Source organism: Cricetulus griseus, chromosome 4 (assembly GCF_003668045.3).
Source record: "Cricetulus griseus strain 17A/GY chromosome 4, alternate assembly CriGri-PICRH-1.0, whole genome shotgun sequence".
Taxonomy (NCBI): domain Eukaryota; kingdom Metazoa; phylum Chordata; class Mammalia; order Rodentia; family Cricetidae; genus Cricetulus; species Cricetulus griseus.
The window spans coordinates 78567454-78585380 of NC_048597.1; the positions used below are offsets into that span (position 1 = coordinate 78567454).

The 17927-nt window shown below is 46.7% G+C and overlaps 1 protein-coding gene across 1 annotated transcript in view; it reads left to right on the forward strand.

Annotated features, from left to right (window-relative positions):
* Sdk1 (sidekick cell adhesion molecule 1) overlaps positions 1-17927 on the forward strand; it is a 954927-nt gene that overhangs the window by 735967 nt on the left and 201033 nt on the right. Inside the window, exons 15-16 of the mRNA XM_035444149.1 lie at positions 10555-10702; positions 11722-11862. Coding sequence (XP_035300040.1) covers positions 10555-10702; positions 11722-11862 — 289 coding nt within the window. The remainder of the gene's footprint in view (positions 1-10554; positions 10703-11721; positions 11863-17927) is intronic.

Genomic DNA, 17927 nt, shown 5'->3' on the forward strand with positions numbered 1-17927 from the left:
GGCCACAAGTGCCCTCTTGGAAGTGAACCCTATGTGGAAATGTGCATGGCATGGATGTGTGTGCCACCCTCACAGGAGATCTAGGTTGTAAAAAAACCAGGGTGCAGGGGGTATTATGGGGGCCCTCGGACATGCCCTGCATATGTATTTGCAAGAACAGAAGGTTCCTCAGGCAGGAGAAGCCAGAGGCATGATTAAATGGACTCCCCCTTTTAAAGGAATTTTCTATGTAGTAATACATATTTTAAGTCCAGGGTTATACATGCTGATTGCTGCTAGAGAAATGTTAGCAGACATACAAAGAAAGACTTGCTTATCTGCCTCCACCACAACCAACTGTTGCTGCCAGCCCAGTGAATTCCCTTCCACAGTGAAAAGAGAAACCTGTGAGGAATACCAAGGGACCTCAGGATACCAGGCTCATCCCACACGGAGGCAGCAAAACTTGGCAGGAATGTAGAGAACTGAGTGTGAGGCTCCAGGATAGATCTGGGGAGGGTGGTGTGGACAGTCATCTGTCCCTCAGTTGCTGATGAACATCCACAGATAGGAGAACCAGTAACAGCCTGGTCCTTGGGAAACAGGACTCTTCTGAGGAGCATCGATCTAGGCAGAGCATCAATGGCCTTGATGAGCAGCTGCATTTAAGAGGCTGTCTGTTGTCTTACACCTGGCCCACCTATGATATATATATATATATATATATATATATATATATATATATATATATATATTTTCTCTCATACCAAAGGCTAACTTCAGACTCAACATGTAGCTGAGAGTGACCTTGAACTCCTGATCCTCCTGCCTTCTTCTGAATGTTGGCTTGACAAACCAACCTCACTACTCCTAGTTTATGCAGTGCAAGGGTTGCAGTCCAGGACTCTGTGCTTGCCAGGCAATCACTCTACCAACTACATCCCCAGCCCACCTGTGCCTGCTGTGTGTGTGGGGGGGGGGAGGGTATAGGAGTACACTCATCTATGCATATGGGTATAGAGAATAGAGGTTGACATTGGGTATATTCCTCTATTGTTCTCTGCCTTGATTTTTGAAAACAGGGTCTCTTATTGAACCAGAGTTCACCATTTCAGTTAGACTAGCCAGGCAATGAACCCTAGGAACCACCTGTTCCTATACCTCCAGGACTGAGGTTGCAGATATAAACCATTGTGCCCAGTTATTACAAGGTTGCTGTGAATCTGAACATGGGTCTTCATGCTTGCACAGTAAGCACTTTACCCACTGAGCCATCTCTCAGCACCCCTCAGCTTTCTAAAGCGGGGGCTTGGTTGTTGGATTCCAGTCCAAGGCTAGCTTCCTGAGAACACTCTGTGAGGCTTGGTACTTGTCTGAGCCCTCTTCCTAGCATCATCGGAGGCCAGGTCTCTTCCAACACAAAGAGAACCTGGAAGTGTGGGTTCGGTCTTTCTCCTAATGCCACAGGTGTCTTTTCATGTATGGACCCTGCTGTCTCATGCACGGCACCATGTGAGCTCATTTGCTCTGCTCTGCAAGCTGCTGCTGACTGCCATCACACAATATGTTAAACATCTTCCTCCACGCATGCTATTATGTCCTTAAAAGCTGATGGGCTTTGTGCTGTTATGCTTGCCTCAATAGTGGAGGCTTTGTTCTCCTGCTTCAGATCGGCCCGGTGCTGTCTTTGAAACTTATCTCACAGGGGTGTTTGCTGATAGCCTTTGGAGCTGTTAGGAAGTGCATCACACATGGCTCATTTTCCTGTGGAATTTTGCATAATGAACCTCAAACTAATAGCATTTGCTCTCCTTTTAAAATGCAGCCCAAGAGAAAGCACCTGTCATAGATATTGATGGCCATTGTAGGGGCCCAGAAATGGACTAGGATGGGAGTGGGTACCAGGGCTCATCTCTGGGTAGTTATGCACCATTATGGGGAAAATCATGACCAACATATCCTCCATGGGCCTGTACTTACCAGGCTCTAAACATTTTGACCTGTACACAATTACACTTTCTTCCTGTGTTAAGGTATCCTCCCAAAGCTGTGCACCCCTTTTTTTGAGACAGGGTCTCTCACTGGCCTGGAATACACCAATGAGTCTTCACTGCCTGATCATAGGGACCCAGAGATCTGCCTGTCTCTTGCTCCCCACCATGGCATTGCAAGTGTACACTGCCTCATCTGACTTATTATACAAGTGCTAAGGAACCAAACCCACATCCTCATACTGATGCATTTTCTGTGCTTTTTAATCATGGGGAAAATAAAGACTAGGGGGCAGATAAATGGTTCTCTGGGATAGATCCAGGTTTTGCATGGCTTATGAAAATCTGGAGCTCAGCTCATGTTTAAAAACAATAACAACAACAACACAGAATGCAAGGGTTTATGCTACAGCTTTGTCCTAGTCTTGTTCCTGTTGCTCTGACAAAACACCTTGACCAAAAGCACCTGAGTTTGAGAGAGTTTTTTTGACTTACACTGCATCATTTCAAGGAAACTAAGGGAGGATCTCACTGCATCACATAAGCAGTCAAGAGTGGAGAGAGACAAACTCACCCATGCTACCTGCTTGCTGCTTCTACTCTGCTAGCTTTAATCACTCAGATGTTGTCCAGGGTCCAGCCCATGAGACAGTGACACCCACATTCAGGGTGTGTCTTCCCACATCAATCAGCCTAATATAGAGAATCCCTCACTAATATACCCAGAGGCTTGTCTCCTAGCTGCTTTTATAGCCTGGCAATCAATAATAACCTCTAGTCAAGAAGGACATTTGGTGGCTGCTGTTTGTGGTGGGTACAGGTCCCCTCCTGTGCTGCTGCTCTACTCCAGAGGTCCCAGAAGCTGCACAGAGTATGTTCCAGATCTGGAACCACACACCCCACCCTCCACGGCTACAGCATGGAGAATGAGCAGTCCTGCTTTAGCAGGAACTCTCAGGTGTCCTCTGCTCCAGCCCAAGTGCAAATGCACATGGAGTCAGACACTTGCATGTGTGCACACAAACATACTCATGTCTGCCCGCCCAGTTCTCCTTTGTTGGTGTATTTGTGTTTGTGTGAACAGGTACCTGTGTACTTGTGTGTACATGTGTGTGGAGGCCAGAGATCAACCATGGTGTCCTTCCTAGACACTGTCCACCATTTTGGTTTACACATTGTCTCTCTCTGACCTGGAGCTCACAAAGTAGGCTAGGCTAGCTGGCCAGAAAGCCCTGTCTCCACAATGTGGGTTAATGTGGGTTCAGGGAATTGGACTCAGGTGTTCCTGCTTGCCAGGGAAACACTTTGTCCACAGAGCTGTCTCCTCACCCCCTTGATAGACCTTCTCTTGCAAAACATCCGGAATCTCCCAGTGCAGACCCCACTCAGTACTTTGTAACTGTCTTATCTCTTGCTTGGCCTCAGACCAACAGTTTGACAACAAGCACACATTTTTATTTTTTTCACTTAATAAGCTCGCTATTTTACTTTATCAGAACTGTCCTGTGTACCCCATCCTGAGTCTCCCAATTTCTAACACTTCTGTTAGCGCAGTGTGTTTCTCAGAGCTGAGGAGCCCATACTGACTCATGCCCACAGAGCCCAATGCTGACTTCAGACACCCTGTTTCCCTTTGCTGTTTGCTCCCTGTTTTAGAGCAGGGACCCCTCAGGATGTTCAGTCATCATGTCTCCTTAGGATCATGTGGCAGGACAGTTTCTCAGATGTCCCTCCTTTGAGGTGACCTTGATAGCTTTGAAGAGAGCTGACAGTTTTAAGAATGCTGCTCAGTTGGAGTTTGCCTGATGCTTCTCTAGTGGTTAGCCTGTGTGGGAGAACACCCTTCTCCTCAGATCATGTCAAGGGCTCTCGCTGTCAGTTTGAGTTAATACCACCATTGTTTGATAGGGTGTGTGTGTGTGTGTGTGTGTGTGTGTGTGTGTGTGTGTGTGTACATGTGTATAAGTTCATATGTGTGAGAACCTGTTCATGTGTGTAGAGGACAAAGGATAACCCTAGGTATATTCTTCAGTCCTCACCCACCTTATTTATTTATTTATTTATTTATTTATTTATTTATTTATAGACAAGGTCTCTCGTTGAACCTAGAGTCCACACTTGAGACTTGGCTGACTGGCTAGTGAACCCAAGCAACTATCTATCTCATTTTCCTTGCACTGGGATTGCAAGTACAAGTCACCATGCCTGACATTTGAAAAACAAACAAACAAACAAACAAAAAGATGTGCTCTGGAGGTTGAACTTAGGCCCTCATGTTTGCCAGGCAAGCATTTTACTGACTGGACTGTCTCCCCTTGGTGTGTCTTTTAAGCTCTGGCAATCTTAGCTTAGCTATGCCTGGCTTTGGCTCTCAGCTGCACCTGTCTTGAGTGTGCAGTCCAATCCCAAGGAATGCAACATCTGTGCTCACATGCACTGTCTGCGAGGATAACTTGGCATAGTGGGAGGAGTCTCCGATTAACCTGACACTTCTTCTGTTAGTGACAAGCTGGGATCTTGATGGGCACAGGAGAATTCTCAGTGTCTTGGCCATCTCACTGACTTCTCCAGTTCCACAGGGCAACAAAGAGACATGACTGTGTTCACCAAGAGTGCTAGTGCTCTATGAGAATAGCAGCTGGGGAGAAGCTAGCTTGGCTTCAGTCACCTCTCATGTGTCAGTGAGGCCAACTATTCCCCCAACTGGTAATGAACCATTAGTGTTAACTCACAGTGCTCAGGTTTCGTGAGCTTTGAAGTGCAGACAAGTGAATCAAGGCAGAGATATTAAAACTGGAAAGTAATCAGTGTGTTCTTTAATTATGCCACAAAAGTATCCTGGGGGGGACTGGGTTTGTTCTGTTTGTGTATGGGGCATGCAAGTGTCTGGGTGTGTACAGGTGTGCATGTGCTCATGCATGTGCAAGGTCCATATCTAATGTCTTCTGTCTCTCTCCACTTTGGGTTTGGAAGCAAGGTCTCTCGCTGCATCTGGAGCTCACTGATTCAGCTCAGCATGCTGGCCACTGAATTCTACAGACCTCTTGTCTCTTCCCTTTCCAGTGCTGGAGTTACACCCAGCTTTTTAGGTGTGCACTGCAGATCCAAACTCAATTCCACATGCTTGTGAGCAAACGCTCTTACCCTCTAAACCATATCTCTATGCCCTATTGTTTCATCTTTTTTTCTTTTCTTTCTTCCTTTTTATTTTTCGAGACAGGGTTTCTCTGTGTAGCTTTGGAGCCTATCCTGGCACTCGCTCTTAGACCAGGCTGGCCTCGAACTCACAGAGATCCACCTGCCTCTGCCTCCTGAGTACTGGGATTAAAGGCATGTGCCACCAACACCGGGCTGTTTCATCTTTTAATGTCTATTAATCAATAGATCCCACCAGCCCCCCACTCACCCACCCTCAGGTCTCTTGCCTGGTCAGGGGCCACGGTATCTATCCTGAGGGTGTCCAGTGCTCTGGATTTGGGTCACAATATTTCTGAATCCATCCCCGCATCTTTTAGTACCTGGAGGCTGGATTCCAGTCACAGTCCATCTGTACATCTGTGAAATGTGTTACCATGTGTGTGCCTGCCTGTGTCTCAGTGTATTCGTGCACATGTGTGGGAGAATCCTTCCCACTAGTGCTTCACTCCTGGTGGTGCTGAGGTTGGTCCACAGGCATGGTCGGTGACCCCCTGTAAAGTTTGAGGGAAGTCACATAAGCCCGAGAGGATGCAGTGGACTCCCATGGAAGCTCTTCCAGGCTGCACACACCATTATGCAAGCATTGGGAATCCACAACCATCATGATCCTTCTGGAAATTAGAGAAAAATTTCTCCCCAGGAAACATTTCCCTTCTTTTGGTGCCATTAATTGAGAAAATGGCAATGTTATTGTGTGTGTGTGTGTGTGTGTGTGTGTGTGTGTGTGTGTGTTGAAAAAAAGCTTCCAGTACATTTCCAGTGATTGAACCCTGCCAGCCTTTGAGGGCTGGGATGTAGTTCAGTTAGTATAATGCTTGCCTATCATGCATGAGACTATGGGTTCTATCCCCAGCACCACCACATAAACCAGGCACTTGGGAGGTAGAGCCCAAAGCATCAGATGTTCAAATTCATCTCTGGCTACATATTGAGTTCAAGGCCAGCTACCCACATGTACACATATGCATCCTGCTTCTTCCTTCCCTCCCTCTCCCCCCCCACACACACACGGTGGAGAACAATCAAGGAAGACATCTGACATGGACCTCTGGCCTAAACAAGATTGCTCATACACATATACACCCACATGCCCATGTTTATATGCTGCACACAAGAACATCTGTGTACACCACACGCAAAATAAGAAAAAGAAAAAAATCAACCTGCCAGTCATCTGAGCCCACAGAGAGAGATCAGCTCTTCAGAGGGGCTCTGCCTTTCAGAATTGGGTAGCAGCTACCAGATCAGGCACAGGAGGAATACTGGAAGGGGAGAAGAGAGGCAGTGAGAGGACATGTGTCAGGCCTCGTCAGATGCATCTTTGGCTCTGCAGCCCCTAGGGTAGTCTTGTGAGGACTGGCTGGGAAGAGAATCTTCTCAAAAGGTTTTGCCTGTTGACTGTCAGGTCCGGGACTATTTACATTTTAACAGTCCTCAGCAAGTGTGCAGCTCTAGAGATTGTGAGTAAGTAAATCCTTCCCAAACTACTACTTTTGTGTGTGTGGGGGGGGTGTACAGATTAGGGTGTATGTGAGATGGGCTGGGCTCATTTTGATCAGTTTCACAGTTTAATTTCTCTACCTGCCAGATCTCATATCTTCTGGTAGGGAGGGAAAGGAATAAATAAAGAACTCTATAGATGTGCCTGGGGCTCTGAGAAAACCAGAGACACCAAGGTCCTTTGTTAAATCAAGCCAGGCAGTGAATCCTGAGCCTTAGGTTGTGGCCATTTAAGTGTTGTTCATGCTCTGAAAGGACAACATGGCCCAAAGCTGCACTGAACAGAGGCTGGGAGGCTTGATACAGGGACTGCAATGGTTTAGGGTAGATGTGTGTTGCTGAGGCAGAATCCCTGAGGCTGGGTAATATGTAAAGTGGGGAGGTTATGTCACAACACAGTAGAGAAGCAGAAAGCAGAGCAGGCCCATAGGAGGCAGCCAAGGAGAGGTGACAGGTGTACTTAGAAACCAGCCAATTCCACGAAGGAGAAAGCTCACTCCTGCAGGAGAGGAATCCATCCTTCTCTTTTGTTTTGTGCTGAGGATTGAACCCAGAGTTTTAAAAGTGTGGGAGAGCCCCCACTCTTAAAGGTCTCCATGGCTCCCCAAAGCACTGCCTCCCAACAGCATGCCCAGGTGTACTAGTTTCTTTTCTTTTTGCTGTGAGAAATACCCTGGCAAATGCAACCCAAGGAAGATAGCGTTTGTTCTGGCTCATAGTTCGAGGGTACAGTCCATCCTAGCAGGAAAGCCAAGGTGAGAGACACTGTAAATAGCTAGTCCCATCCAGGATCCCAGCTAGGGAATGGTGCCACCCACAATGGGCAATTCTTCCCACCTCAGTGAATATAATGAAGATAACCCTGCAGGCTTGCCTAGTGGCCTATCTCACAAATGATTCTAGATTCAATCAAGTTGACAATTAACACTAGCCATCACACTAGGGGACCCAGCCTCAGCATGAGGTTTGATGGGGGACACACTAGATTGAAGCCCCAGCAGGCAGCTTCCTGCCTTCAGCTTTGTCTACCCTTCTCTGGCTCTGATGAACCATCTTAGTCAATCGACTGGCACCCCATCCTGCCAATTATGTCCCTTTCTGCAATGATGAGGCTCATTCTTGCTGTCCAAGCTTAATAGCTGCTCACTTGCAGACAGGTGAATTCCAGGGGAGGAGAAGGCGGTGGTGGGCTGAGACTACACCTCCAGGGTTCTGAGAAGGAAGTAGGTTGCACAATGCATGATCCCATGATCCCTGTTATTTTCTGTTTGTTTGCTTGATTTCTACTTTCCTGATAGATGTGAGATGACATGTGGTCAATTGTACAGAAGTTCCAAGGCAACTGAACAGTTCTAAATGGAAGATTTCACAGCGAATTCTGGTCTTCCGGCTCTTCCTGTTTCACACCAGCCATCTTTGGAAGGAAGCTAGTTCTGTAAATGTTAGCCTAGGCAAAGGGAGGCCCTGCTCCCTCCAGCCAGGCCCAGCTCCACAGTGCCAGGGACAATTCACTGACCTTCTGCAGTCAGAGACACTTGTGATGGAGTTGGCTGAGAAATTCTGGTCTTTGTATGTTAGTGTTAGAGAATCAGAGGGCTAGGCTTTTCCACAGCTAATTAAGGATATGCATACTGAGGGTCTCTCTCTCTCTCTCTCTCTCTCTCTCTCTCTCTCTCTCTCTCTCTCTCTCTCTCTCTCTCTCTCTCTCTCTCTCTTCTCTCTGTGTGTGTGTGTGTGTGTGTGTGTGTGTGTGTGTGTGTGTGTGTGTGTGTGTGTTTCTGTGTCAGTGTCTGCATGTGCCTGTGCATGTGTGGTAGGTGTGTGTAAGGGTATCCATGCCCTCACATGAGGAGCCCAGAGCAGGACACCAGATGTCTTCTCTCACTCTCTACTTTATTGCCTCAGGACAGGGTTTCTCACTGAGCTGAAGTCCACCTTTTTTACCAGACTGACTAGCAAGCTCTCAGGATCTCCTGGTCTGTGCCCCCAAGGCTGGGGTTTCAGGCATACACAGACATGCCCAGCTTTTTATATGGGTACTGGCGATTCAAACTTAAGTCCTCTCACTTGCAGAGCAAGCCTTCTTCCCCACTAAGCCCAACATTGTGCTTTTAAATGAAACATAGAGGGATCCTTGGCAACGGCTAATTAACCAAATCACCAAAAATCAAAAGCCAGGAATATAACACAGCCCAGCTGGTTGTGAAAACCATATTCCCAGAAAGCTATGCTCAGAAGCAGCTTTATCTGCAATAATTAAAAAAGGATCCGTCTTTGCAGTCCATTTGGCACCCCATTCGAGGCAGCTTAACTTCTGTGTTCAGGAATCCCAGCTAATGAATTCCGACTTGGGGATAGGCATCCCTTTTGTTGCCTTTGGGGACCCCGGGTTCTGTCCTGTAGCAATATGAGGCCACTTTATGGTGACCTGTAAGTAGCTGGAGTGGCAGGTACAATTCCCATGAAGCCCCCATGCATGCCATGACCCCTACAGTTGGCCATCAGCTTTCTGCAGAAGCAGCTGTGATTTTTATGCGTGGTGTTTATATGCAGCTGGTGTTTGCTGCCCACAGACAAAGCAGAGCCCAGCTCACTGGACACCCATCTCTCTCTCCGACCATCTTTAGTGCGGGAAAAAGGGGGTTGCTAGCAGCACCATCTCAGAGAGGCGAGAAGGGTGAGGCCAGGAGAGCCTGCCAAGCACCTGTGTGTGTAGAGTGGGAGCACACAGCATATGCTTGAAGTTTAAACTCCTCAGAAAATCATGCAACAGTGTCGATCCTACCAAAACATTCCCAAGGCTTCCTTGCAGGCAATAGCCCATCCTGCTGATATAGATAACCTTCCACACCTGCAGGAAGGCAGCATCCAAAAGATGCACCATGCTAGCTATGAGTTTTTCCATGTCTTTCCCGAGCCAGAGCAGCTCAGGGGTGTGGCAGAAACAGGCTGCCACACTGCAGATGGGTTGCAAAATGCCTAGCCCATCTGTATTTATCATAGTCGTTTCCTTATTAAAATGTTAACGAATATAGTGCCTATTTATCATTCCCCGATGTGTGGAGCACCCTTTTCCTGGAGACAAATCTTCGATCTGCCTGATGGGGAGCTGACAGACAACTTTCCTCACTTCATTTTGAGCCCGGGAATGAGGGCTTTTCTTCCTTCTCTTGAAGCGCCATATTCTGGCTGAAGAAGAGAGGAAAAGTTTACTTTGGCTAAGGGGGATGGCTCCATCAGTAAAGTGTTGAAGGCCAGAATTTAATTCCCCAGAACCTATGTAAAATGCCTGGTGTGGTGGTGCAGGTTTGTAATCCCAGTGCTGGGGAAGCAGAGACAGGAGGATCTCTGGAGTGTGTTGGCCAGCCAACCTAGTTGAATCAGTGAGTTCCACACTAGTGAGGGATCTTATCTCAAAGAAGAATGACTCCTAAGGTTGACCTCTGGCCTCCATATGCATATACAACCTCACTTGTATATATAGTAACATATACACAAACAGAAAGGAAGGAAGGGAGGGAGGGAGGGAGGGAGGTATGCACTCAGGCATGCATGCATGTATGCATGCATGCATGAGGGCACACACACACATATACACACATCCTTGCTGAGGACACATGGAGGTAACTTTCTACCCACTTGTCCTGGAATGGCCATAGGAATAACAGGAAGTTCTACCCTAGGTTTGGGGTAAGGCTCCTGAACTTCTTGCCAGTACACTAATTGCCAGCCACACAGCTGAGAGCCCTCTTTTGCTCATTCATGAGGTGGGCTAGCTACTGCCTCCCCTAGCACTGTCTGGGAAAGCAAACAAGACCATGCTTGTCCTCTTAGTATGACGAAGCATGCTCATGTGTGTCTGACTCTGCTCTGTTCTTTCTTGTAGACTCTCCATGGAAAGTCCATCTGTCAAATGTTAGCCCAGAGATGACAGGCATCACTGTGAGTGGCTTGACTCCAGCCCGAACCTATCAGTTCAGGGTGTGCGCTGTGAATCAAGTAGGCAAGGGCCAGTACAGCACAGAGACCAGCAGGTGAGTGAGCCTGACCTCCACATAGAGCCCAGGGTGCTGTGAATCCCAACAGTAGATACAGAGATGAACAACAACCCGTAGGGGTTCTGGCAGAAACCTGAACAGAGTAAATACTAGCATGTACTGAGCTAACTGTACTTCCCTTAACTGCTTGGAGGCAGCTGCCATATATCCTTCCCATGGTGCTCTGTGTCTTCACAGGTCACTCCTGATAGCACTGCCTTCTGGGGGAGGGGGCGGGGCATGGCAGAGTATCATGTAGTCCAGGCTGCTCTGGAATCCACTATGTAGCCAAGAAGGATCCTACTCCCTCTACCAACTGAGTGTTGAGATTATAGATGTCCACACCACACCCAAATTATAGGATGCTGGGGTTAGAACCCAGGGCCTCATGGATGTCCTAGTGTCGTTTCTGTTGCTGAGATAAAATACCCTGCTAAAAGTAACTTATGGGAGGAAGGGTTTGTTTCAGCTGACAGTTTCAAGATATAGTCCATCATAGGGGAGAAGTCTAGACAGGAACTCAAGCAGCTGGTCATGTCACCTCCATGGTCAAGAGCTGAGGGAAACTGACACATGCATGCTTTCTTGCTTGTGCTCAACTAGATTTCTCCACTCTTAAACAAATCAGGATCTCCTGCATGGGGAATGATACTGCCCACAGTGGGCTGGCACTTCCCATGTCAGTCAACTTAATTAAGACAATCCCACACAGACATACTGAAGACTAACTAACCTAAGGTAGACAACTCCTCACTTAGACTGTCTTCCCAGGTGTTCCCAGGTTTTGACAAGTTGACAATTAGAGCTAACCAGAGTACTACATGAACACTCTGAACCACACATCTGCCATTGCCTCCTGGCTGAATTGCTAGCATGTTGACTGCCATAACTCTTGCACACACAGCCTCAATGAGGTCGGCTACATGCTTTGGACTGGTTTTCTCCTCAATAAGGCTCTGGGCTGGGTACCTTGTTGCTGGTCCTTACCTCTCTCTCTAATATATATTTATCTTTAGGTTGATGTTACCGGAAGAACCACCCAGTGCTCCCCCAAAAAACATTGTAGCCAGTGGGAGAACCAACCAGTCCATCATGGTGCAGTGGCAACCACCACCTGAAACAGAACACAATGGGGTGCTCCGGGGCTACATCCTCAGGCAAGTACCTGGGACAAGCCTTCAGGCTGTCCCATTAACTGTTAGTAGCAGCCAACAAGTGCTTTGTGGGGCCAGGCCTACTGCAGCAAAGTAGAGTTCACAGCTAATGGGCACCCTTGTGGAGCCTTCCAGGGTGTGGCCACACAGACTAGAATCAAAGGTTGCACTGAGGCAAAGAATGAAGAGGGGCATTATGGGGAAGATAGTAGATACACTCTTCATTGTGAATCCTTCCTCAATGGATGTGCACATTCATAAGAACAATCACTTAACTAATACTAAATTAATTTGAGGTAGTATTTAAACAACAGTTACTATGCTATGCATACCTGAGTGTACCCAAGGAAGCCAGAAGAGGGTGTCAAATGCCCTAGATCAGTGGTTCTCAACCTTCCTAATGCCTCAGCTCTTTACTACAGTTCCTCATGTTGTGGTGACCCCCAACCATAAAATAATTTTCATTGCTACTTCATAACTGTAACTTGGCTACTATTATGACTCATAATGGAAATATCTGTGTTTTCTCATGGTCTTAGGTGACCCCTGTGAAAGGGTCATTTGACCCCCCCCAAAAGGGGTCATGACCCACAGGTTGAGAACTACTGCCCTAGGCAGGCAGTTGTGGACTCAGGTGCACAACAAGAGCTCTTAACTGTTTCGCCATCTCTCCAGCCCCCCAAAGAAATGTGTATACACATATGTATACATACATGTATACTCGCAAGTTGGTCATGTGTTGGGAGTGAAAGCAATGTATTTTTGATATTAGGGCAGGATGAATGTACATGTGTGCCTGACTGGTGTCACCAAATGGCATGCAGGTTGCTAGCCCAGCCTTAGCAGGGATGGTAGGCTTCTGAGTGCATTGAGAGCACACCTGAGAAGAACACCTTCTTTGTCCAAGCTACCGCTGATGTCAAAACCACACTGAATGTCATCACTGCAGAGCTTTTTGTTGAGACAAATTAAAAGAAAAAAGATTGATTCGAATTAAAGGGTAGTCATTACTATCTTCTCATGGTTTATACTGGTTTGTTAATTTTATCAGCTCCTTTCTTTTTTTGGTTTTGTTGTTTTTGTTATTTTTTTGTTTGTTTTTCGAGACAGGGTTTCTCTGTGTAGCTCTGGCTGTACTGGAACTCACTTTGTAGACCAAGCAGGCCTGGAACTCTGTCTCTGCCTCCTGATTGCTGGGATTAGAGTCGTGGGCCACCACCAGAGTGCTAGATTAACAGAGGTCTTCCTAGGAAGAAAATTGTGAAAGTGCTGGTTTTTCTTTCTCTCTCTCTTTTTTGAATATTTATTTATTTTCGGTTGTTGCTCTTTTGTTTGAGATGGGTCTTGTGTAGTCCAGGCTGGCCTAGAACTCATTAATGTAGCTGAGGACATTCTTAAACACCTTATCCTCCTGCCACCAGCTCCCAAGTGCTGGCCTTACAGGAGGAATCCACCACCATAAACGACCCTTTCACAGGGGTCACCTAAGACCATCGGAAAACACAGATGTTTACATTATGAGAGATGTGAACTACTTCTGATAACTTTTAGAGACAAGGTACCCACTGAGGCCTCTTCCTTTCTTTCCTTTCTTTATTATTTGTAGTTTTGTTACGTTTCTTTATTTGGTGTATGGAGGTTCATCAGACAACAACTTGTGTGGGTCAGTTCTGCCCTCCCACTCTGTGGGTCCCAGAAATCAAACTCAGGTCACTAGCCTTGCAGCAAGTGCCTTTACCTGGCACCATCTCTCTGGCCCTATTTCATGTATTTTTCTAGTCAAGGTCTCATGTAGCCCAGGTTGGCCTCCAAATCACAGTGTAGCCAAGGATGACTTTAAACTCCTGCTCTCTTGTTTCACCGACCAGTGCAGGAATGACAGGAGTGTGCCATCACCCTCAACTTAAAAATGTTGGTTCTTGCCGGGCATTGGTGGTGCATGTCTTTAATCCCAGCACTCAGGAGGCAGAGGCAGGTGGATCTCTGTGAGTTCGAGGCCAGCCTGGTCTACAGAGTGAGTGCCAGGATAGGCTCCAAAGATACACAGAGAAACCCTGTCTCGAAAAACCAAAAAAAAAAAAAAAAAAAAAAGTTGGTTCTTTAGCTCCATTTGCTTCATCTATGAAGGACCTGTGACTGTAGTCACTTCACTTCAGTTAACTGTGGAGTGAGATGGGATGTTGGGCTTCTAAGTACAACACTGAGAGAGCCTTAAGAGAAAATGGTTGCTGGAGAGAAGTCTGCTTTGTGCAAAGCTGTGCCCTGAGGGAGCCAGAGCTGCAGATCACAACCAGTTCCCTGCTTTTCTTAAGGTTTCCTGCAGCCCACGATTCTCCTTTAACTGGACATCCAGCCTTGTCTGCCTAACAGGGCTTAAAGGACCAATAGGAAGTCAATGTCCATGCTCCCTGTATCTCTGCCTACAGCTGTCATCCTCCATTTACAAAAGGTCAGAAGGAGACAGTCATGCTACCCTGCAGTGGTGGCCCTGGGCTCTGTTCCAGCTGGTGGCAGTTGCCAGTGGCCTGACCTCCCTACCCATCCTCCTGCTGCCTCACACTAAGGGTTCCTATGGCTCATGGCTGTGCTTTCCTTCCAACTTTAGCCATCCCTCGTGTCTACACCCGTCAACTAATGAAAATAATTAGCTTGCCCTCCCCACAACCACTGCCTTTCTCAGTAGCAGAAGGAGTTCCCGGAGGCAGAGCCTGTCAAGTAGGGGCTGTGATGTTTGTCCCACTGAACACGCTTGGGGTGTAGAGCCTAATAATAAAACTGTCTGATGTTATGAGGCCACACGGCAGACTGCGCATCTCTCTATTTTTTGGGATTACTGTCCTTAAAGGGTTCTTGGTGACAGTGCTGTTGGATTGGAGTAGGGAAGAGGGCATCTATGATGTTGACAGTTTAAGTCTAAGGAAGCCCTAAAAGAAGATGTGGGCACACCACCCCAGGCTTTAAATATCAAAGTGTGTGGAAATTAAAGACCTGTACCAAGATGAATTCGCCTGCAAATGTTTCTGAACACGGTTCCAGCTTGCAGATCTCTGTTTGCAAGCAAGAACCCTCCAGGGCACAGGCTCTGTGTAGGATCCAACATACAATGCATGGGAGCAAATGGAAAATAAATCACCTTGGTGGCTCACACCATAAGAAGTAGTTAGGATGCTCGCACAGTGATAAAATATTTATAATAATAGGCAACGTGTTTCTCTGAGAGGCGCTCAGGGTTATGTCCTTTAAAAAAAAAAAAAGTGCTCCTGTTTATTTCTGGATAAAAACTCATCCGTTCTGGCTGAGCCAGTCTCCAGGGTAACAGGTCCTCCCCGAAAGGAGGAAGAAGGATGCTCTGTGGAGTCCTCCCTCACCTTGACCATCTCAGACATCCAGTGTGTATCACTAGGACACCTAGAGCCCAGGCCAGAGTGAACCTCCTTGTCTGTCCTAGTCTCAAGAAGTGACTCCTGCAGTTCCCTGTTTGAGTGGCTGAGGAGACTGTGTGACTGGCTCTGTGTCCTGAACAAGGACCTCAGTCTGTGTCCCCCGTTGTGTCCCCCCAATGCTAATTTCATAGCTTTACTTTGGAAGTAGATTGGGTAGTGAAGGGCTCCCTGAAGTCAGCCCTTTCCAAGGGTAGTTTTGCAGTTTTGCCCAGCAAGTTGTAAAGAAACATTTACTTGGAGCCCAGGGAGATGGCTCAGTGGGTAAGAAGGCTGGCTCTGCAAGTATAGGTGCCTGAGTTCAAGTCCTTAACACCCACATAAAAAGCTGGGTGTGGTGGCACATGTCAGTTACCCCAGTGCTGGGGCTGGGAATGGGGGCAAGGCAGGGGGATCTCTGAAGTTCATTTACCAGCCAGCCTAACTAAATGGATGAGCTCCAGGTTCAGTGAAAGACCCCTGTGAAAGAGGCAGAAGGGCTAATGTTTACCTGTGGCCTCCACATACATTTGCACACAGGTACATATGCACCCATATGCACATGTGAACATACATATGAACACATATAGATCATACACACACAAATAACAACAATGATAATTAAACATTTCCTTAACTTTATCTTGAAGAGGGGATGGTATAGAGACAGAATCATATAGGGAAAAGATGGTAGATAATCCCAAGGTGTAGGTGCAGCTAAGTGTACTTTCAGTGGAGATGCATATTCATGATACTCTCTGGGTTACATATCTCATAGGTCACATTACAGTGAGTTTAAAGATTTCAAGATTAAGCAAAGCCTCAGTTTCAGGTAAAGCATTTTGTCTAGCTACTGCAATCCTAGGCAGATTGCTTGGGTTCGCTGTTCAGGTTAAAGAGAGGGGGAATGCTGATACAGTAACACTCAGGGATGCAAGTGTTTTGACCCAAAGTTAGCACAGTTGTTTGTTCTTGTTCCCTGCTTTGTTTGGTTGGTTAGCTTTGAGGCAGAAGCTAATGTAGCCCAGGCTAGCCTCAAACTCATTACGTAGCCAAAAAGATAGTTGATCTTCTGTTCTTCCTGCTGCCCCACTTACCAAGTTCTGGGATTATAGATGAGAGGCACCATATGCAGTTTTCCAAGCGCTGGGGCTGAGCAGGAACCTCCTCCTTGCAAGCAAGCCATCTGTGAGCTGAGTCATACCCTCAGCTTATCCTAGACTCTTGGGGCTTTATCTGTTGATTGTTCTAGACTGTCCACAGGAAACAAACTAGATCCCAGGATGAGAAATGTCTGTCTTCCCTTCTCATGTTCACTTCACTTCCCCTGTATTTCTAGACTGCCTCTGTGGGGGGGATTTATTTTAGCTTATAGTTTCCAAGGGCCCCTTCCATAGTCACTTGGCTCTGTTACCTCTGGGCTTGTGGTGGGACAAAGAGTGGCATGTCCTGCAGGAGGGAAATGCTGATCTACAGAGGCCATGAAGCAGAAGCAGAGAGGCTAGGGAAGGAGCTGGGCACAAAGTGCACACTTCAAAAGTTCAGCCACAGTGACCTACCTTCTCCAGCAGGCCCACCTGGTTCCCACCAACTCCTGAATCAATTATGAATCTACTGATTAGATGAGACTTCTCCCACTCCAACTCACCAGGTGGGAATCCAGTTTTAAACAGAAGACTGTGTCCACCTCAAAACACAGCTCCACCTCAAATGGGTAAGATAGCTTATTCTGGAACCAACTATAAATGATCATGGCCCAGGAACACAGATTCTGTGTTCCAATATGATGACAGTTTTATAGTCAAAGACCAAAGAAAGTCATAAATAAAGGCACTGTCAACCTCAGATTCTAGCTAATAGCACTTTCAGCCTTTTGGTTGGTGGAAGCTAGTGGTCTCTTACGTTGTTTCATTTGAGGTTTTGCCTGTTAATCACAAGTATGTTAATTCAGACATAGATGTGCTGATATCTTGTTTGTACAAATAAAGCTAGAAAGACAGTCCATGAGTAATTTAAATTAGACTTTGAACCTGCAATACTCTAACCTCACACCCCAAAGTTCTAATCCTTCAACCATCCTTTCGTAGCTCAACAGAAAGTGCAGTTCTTTCCAAGAGCTTTCATTCATGATATTGAGAGGACACTTTCTACCAAGGCCAGGCACAGAGAAAGACTAGCTTTGACCTTCATGTTTTAATGCTGTCTGACCTTCATAATTTGTTTCCTACAAAATGGGCCTCACCAAGCATAAGTGATCCCTAAGACAGGAAGAATGTCCTCAAAAAGTCCTGGATTACAAGAAGAAACTTCTATGGCCTCTTTCTACTTCCTCATTTGCATATCTCTTAGGGAAGTTATAGCATATAGAAACACCTGCATTTCTGAGTCTTGGTTTTTTGTTTGTTTGTTTGTTTTTCTAGGCATAGTGACCTTGCTGGTCTGGGAGTTTCTGTCCTGGGTGTGTCCCTTCCCTCTGCTGTGTCAGATAGGGTAGCATCAGAAAGGAAGATTCTGGTGACTCTACCATTCTGTAAGAAGTTATCGGATTTACAGCTGCCTCACTGTTTGAGGGTGCCTTGTCAATCATTTCCCCTCTCTGGGTGTCACACAAAGCTGCATTTCGAAAGGCAAGAACAACTTCTGGGCTAT